This window comes from Rhipicephalus microplus, chromosome X, assembly GCF_043290135.1.
Source record: "Rhipicephalus microplus isolate Deutch F79 chromosome X, USDA_Rmic, whole genome shotgun sequence".
NCBI lineage: Eukaryota > Metazoa > Arthropoda > Arachnida > Ixodida > Ixodidae > Rhipicephalus > Rhipicephalus microplus.
The window spans coordinates 129,566,463-129,572,493 of NC_134710.1; the positions used below are offsets into that span (position 1 = coordinate 129,566,463).

General features: G+C 42.0%; 1 protein-coding gene across 2 annotated transcripts in view; it reads left to right on the plus strand.

Annotated features, from left to right (window-relative positions):
• LOC119176449 (DENN domain-containing protein 11) overlaps positions 1-5,739 on the plus strand; it is a 48,279-nt gene extending 42,540 nt beyond the window's left edge. For both annotated transcript variants that reach the window (XM_037427730.2, XM_075877699.1), the window contains one exon: positions 5,016-5,739. In XM_037427730.2, coding sequence (XP_037283627.2) covers positions 5,016-5,214 — 199 coding nt within the window. In that variant the 3' untranslated portion in view covers positions 5,215-5,739. The remainder of the gene's footprint in view (positions 1-5,015) is intronic.
• Positions 5,740-6,031: the final 292 nt, after the last annotated feature.

Here is a 6,031-nt window from a genome sequence, read left to right on the forward strand (position 1 = left end):
GTGACGTCAAGGCTGTCCACATTTAAAAAAAGAAAGGAAAAAAAAGCAAAGCTGTACGTCATTGGAGGCCACACCTTGTGCGCACAGTGAAACCATGCACTGCGCGTGCGGCGTTGAAAACGAAGACTGAACGACATAGATAGCATGGAAAACTATTCGGTAAAATGCCCCCATATGCAGCACGATCCCACATATGTGTGACGCTAACTAAAAGCGTGGCACTGCCAACGCAAAAGAAGTTGTCTCTTTTTTTGGCTTGAAGGGAATGGGGCACATCTGCATGCACGCAATAGCGACCGTTCGCTCTCGCCTGGTTTTTCCCAGGACCACGAGAGTGCAGAGCACGCTGCTGCCGCTTCGTCGGTGGAGGAGCGGCTGTGAAATTTGTATGCTCGTACTAAAATGACAAAATCTAGGGCGAAATTCCGATATTGTCCCTGGGGAAAACTCATTTTATCAAGGTTGTCTCCTGCGGTTACTTTGTTACACAGAGGTCTCAAATACATGTGCTTCCATGGAGCAACTGCAGGCAATAGAAAAACTTCATTATATTGAAATATTCGTTATATCGAGGTTTCTTATAAGCCTGTTTATCTGTATGTGCCTTTTGTTGATGCTGCGGCTATTTATTTTTAAATGACTCGCTCATTATGCAAGTGGCATTGTGTGATACGTAGTTTCTTTAACTCTCATACTAGACGTGTTTGAATATTCAAATAAATATTACAGTATTCGAATTTAAGTAGTTGAAAATTTCGAAGCATTTGAAATGAATGAATGTACATGAACGTACATGAATGTAAATGAAAGATGTACATTAGTCCGCTTGTAGCCCCATGTAAAGGTGGTTCCACTGCAGCAAAGGGGTGCTAAGCCAGGATAACACCCAGCCAGGGGAAATGCTCGGGAAGCCCCACTTGAAGGTTGAGTGAACATATTATTACCCTAACATCAATTCATCATTTTTCTAGTTTAAAAGCTTTTTATACCAACTTATATGCTCCAAGTATAGTAAATTTTAAAACTTAAAATAATTTGCAGGTTACCACTTGCATTCTACTGAAAATCAAATGGCCTTTGCACGGATGTTGTTACAATTAAAGAAAATATTATGCAGGTTAATTAGGTCATGAAAAATATGACCATTTTCTTTATATTATGTGATATAGTGTTTGAATTCGATTCACAATCATTTGACCAAAATCACTATTCACACAAGCCAATATACAACATATGTTAACACTATCAGGGTGCCTACCAACTTGCTTTTTCAAAATTCTCTGACTTTTCCATATTTTTCATGATGATTTAAAGCTAATTCCATGACCGGCACATCTGCTTGGAAAACTCTGTGCACTGAAAACAAACTCTAGAGTGGTGAAAAAAATCAATCCTATAGAATAAGTAAATAAACATACCGCACATGGTCAGACTGTTCCGAGCATGTGCGGTAAGCATGAAAGAAATATTGGGGGTATATGGACTGAAGCCTTGGTGGACACAGGTGCATCGCTCTCGGTTATTAGTGTGGAATTGTGTTCCCGTTTGCGCAAAGTGAAGACACTGTATGATGGCCCTCCCCTTCGCTGTGCTAATGCGGTTTTTGTTCAGCCTTCTGGTGTTTGCACAGCACGAGTTTTTATTGAGGACATCCTTCACCATATACAGTTCCTCGTTCTGTCATCGTGTACCAATGCGCTCATTTTAGGATGGGACTTTTTTTCCTCAGCTTCAGCCGTGATATCTTGCCGTCAGAGGGTCATTCGCATGTCAGGGACTGCGCTTTCGTCTGATAACTATGCCCATAGCCAGCGTTTCGTCACCGCTGATGACTGTTTTATTTATCCAGGTAATCAGTATATTCTGACCCTGAAATCAGATCAGATCGGTACTGGTGATGTGTACCTAGCACCGTGTGGACGCTACATCTCTGGTGGACATACCATCGCTCCTAGCCTGGCACGCTTTCGTGATGGCAGAGCATTAGTTACGGCAGTTCTATATCTATATCTGGCTAAAATGATGCCTCCGAGCTAGAGAGTCGGCAAGTCGGTGGTTTGGTCAAAATGAAAACACTCGAGTTGAAATTAGCTGCAGCTGAAAGTTTGATGGAGCCCACGATAGTCCCACAACGCAATCAAAGCTGCTAGGAAATCTAGAAGTGGCACGATCTCGTGGCAGCTGTGTAAAAGCAGAACACCTGAGCCCGGCTGGTTCCGCCACTGGAGTATAGACAAGAGCCCGCCTATCTCGCACGCAGGCGCCTTTGGTGGTATACTCTCACTCCCAGAAACGCCATAACTTGTTTCGAACTGCCAAGGCGTGCCTCGCTAGCATAGCATGCGGTGGCTCTGGGAGTTTAAAATACGAAAAAGCGCCTGTTCACGCTGCGCCCGCTTATAAAATGTAATCTGGGTACCACTGCGCTGTCATCTGATGCAAAAACAATCAGCGCAAAAGGAAGAGATTTCTGAGCACTGCCTGTGAAGTTCACAGTGGATCGCGAGAAACAGATTTCCGTCCACAACGAAAAATGCTCAGCTCGGCTGCCCTATGGGATATAATCGTAATCAGCAGGAAAAACTACTAGCCCAGTGAAGTGTACGAGTAAGTATACTTGTGTTTATTCAAACACGACTCCAGGTGTTTCATTTTATAGGAGCGATTTGCATGCAGTATTCCTGTCGTAGGCGGCATAAAACTATTGCTGTACTCTTTCGCAGGCCGCATGTCAATATTAGGATATACATATTAAGACTCACGTGTGCATGTGACGCGCCACGCATGTTTAGCACAACTGTAACGGCCTATTATCGCGATGAAAAGAGATGTGAATGGCGCAGAAAGCATGGCTTTAGACTCCGCTGAACCGCGACATGCCTTGACTGTCACTAGGCAAATCTACATGTGCTTTCAGCCGGCGTCACTGTAGCATTTTAAATCTTGTTCTGGCTGGCACTTTTGCACTGCGTGTGTGTTGTGAGTGCACCGCAGGACTGGCAATGGATACAAATGTGTGCATGAGCGTAAAGTAGAGCCAGATTCTAGCGCTACGTTGATGCCGGCTTACAGCACAAATGCTGCCTTGTCACAGCCAAGGCACGCCGCAGTAAACGATGTTCGCGTTTCTTTCAGTTTGATAATACGTACCTGATGAAGTTGCTTCCGCTGTCTGCAATGTACGTGCTGCGTACATTCCGGACTGTCGAGAAAGGTCTCCTCGACGTTTCACACAAAATGAGCATAAAATTCCAGCACAGGAACAGCGCGAACCATGATTACAGCCGCACTCGGGTTGTGAAGTTTCGCGTTTGATTTGCAGAGCGTCTGCTCGCATGGCAGTTAAGGGTGTAGCTTCGTTGCACTTCCAACAGATGGCGCTACGTTCTTTTCAATATGACAGCAAGCACTGAGCTCGCTGTGTTCTGGTGTATATTCTAGTTCACTGTAATGGTTACAACCCAGGCCACTTAGGATGTAGATTGGATTGGATTATATTGACCTATATTTACTGAGTTTACTATTTAGAATGTGGATTTAATTTGATCTGATGCGACCTGGATTGCTGTATTCACTTGACTTGCACCCCCACCTAAATTGTATATGTCTAATATATACTTTTAAGCAAAAAAAAAACTATATACTACTCGTGCATTCTGTGCACGTTGTATTGACAATAATTAACAGCATAGCAAGAACAAAGCCGCGCGCATAATTTTCTTCCTTTCTTCTTCTATGATGAGCACATGCATGTTGATGTTTTATTTTTCTTGGCTCCGACGCTTAGAGTTTGACTAAGTCCTCAGATGCATGCAATGAAAGCTAGGGGTAGTGTTTGAAGCAATGAGGTTCGAATGCTGGCAAGAAGGAATCTGTTTGGTAGCAACAGCTCCCTTGATTCCACACATTTATCACAAATACAGATGGGTTACCTTTGTTTGTGTACTTTTCTGTATATATTAGGCTAAAAACTAATCACAGATTTAATAATACCATCTCAAGAAACTCAAATGAGAAATTTAGATGAAGTTACCTAACTCTAACCTTAAACACCAGCAACCAGCAATAATAGGGTAGCTGAGGACGTTTGCTGTTGCATTGCCAATAACAATAATAATATTAAAATGCATGACATAGCCCTGCAAGCTTCTGCTTATGCAGTTCTATCCGAACCAGAAGGCCTTCAAGCCGAGCCGAAATCATGATCAAGACAAACGTGTGTAATGTTGCAGTTGGAAATTCAAATATGCTGTGCAATATGTATAAGCAGCAGACATCAAAATAGTGAATGTACAAACATGAAAGTTAAGGGACACTTTAGACAACCTGAAAGACAAGTTGCCGAGCGAAAATTTCCAGGGTCTTATTTATGCTTTAGGCTGCCACATTTGTGACCACTGATTTCAAGCAAAAAGTTGAACAACATATATAATACATCTGGAAACAACGCGTGACCTCATATGCCCTTGCTAAACACGTGGAATATACAAGCCACCAAACTAACTGGCTCGTGTTCTGGCAATAAAAAACCTTGCATCTGTCTGCACCTGGAATACCAACACATACAGACAACTGCACTTGCGCTGAACACGAGTGATGGGACGCTTTCGACAGTGTCACAAACTCGGGCGTACTTTACCCTGTGCCTTTCTTAGGGCTACTATTCCTTTGGTAGGTATATTCTCTGTGTCTACACTATGAAGCAGCAGTCGCGCACTGTTTTTTATTTTTTCATGCATCTTCTTGCTGTTCACTATAGTTGCAGCCGAAAAAGTGGCTTTATAAGCTTTGATCAATGGTAATGTTTATTTTTGTGACAAATGTACAGCGTTGTTGGTTTCTATGATCAGGCCAGATTTTTCGGAAATTCCCTGACTTTCCCAGGTTGGTAGACACCCTGCATTATTCCTTGGCCAGCATGCCATTAAAGAAGATTCTTCGTGTATTTATAGTGGAAATTTCCTGTGTGTATTGGTTGCCATTCTTTGGAATATTAACAGATTTTTCATTTGCAGGTTTTTCATGGCCCAAAACACACAGCTTTTTAAGGAGCTATTAGTGGCATCCAGGAGCCCTGAAAAACTGTGGACTGAAGAACACATGCAAAGAGTGGGCCTTGACCCACATGGTGACAAACTGTTCTTAACAGAGTTGGTTGAGCGCTATGGTATAGACATTGTGCTGATCACAGACAGCGTATGCTGCCCAGCATGACTTTGTGATAACGTTTGCTGCTATATTTGTCACATCTGTCTAACCTCATAATCCATGTAGAATTGCACTGTGGTCTGCATTATCCGGATGATCCAGGCTATAATGTGGTTCATGCATGCTTTGTGTACTACAACAGGTTTACCAAAAGTGATAAGTTATACCTTTCGTACAACTTAGTCTTGTCATTACGTCAGAATCATATTGAAAAAGAATACTCATATTCATGCAGATAAGTGTTCAAATGCACACGCAGCAGAGGCCTTGTGGACTTCATTTAGTGTAATATTGCTTTGTGCAATGTATGTATACTTTTTAAAGATTATGAATCTTTTTGGTCTGCATAGTCTTGAGTTCAAGGCTACAAGCCAATGAGTCACTGTACAAGTTCCTTTTGAAAAAGATGTAATTGAATCTAAGTCGTTTTGTTTTGGAACTACTTCACTAGAAATTTCTAAACATTAGTGCATTATGAATGCATGGTGGCTGTACTTTTGGAAATATTAAAGTGAGAAGTATGGTTATTTACCATGTGTGTTTTCTTGCATTTAAAATAGAAGGCACCTGTTGTGGTAGTCTAGTGCTTATATTGCTTAGAAAATTGACCTGTAGGTCACAAAATTTGATATCAGCCGTGGAGGTGAAACTGCTAGAGTGTACACCTCCACTATGGCTCTGTGATTATCATATCATGATGTATGGAAGTTAAACCCCAGCAATCACTATCTAAAATAGAATCCCCCAAACCCTTGTTGCTACAATATTTAGCACACAAGATCCAACTTGATGTGAACGAACTTGCTTGGCAAGAGAAAAAAAC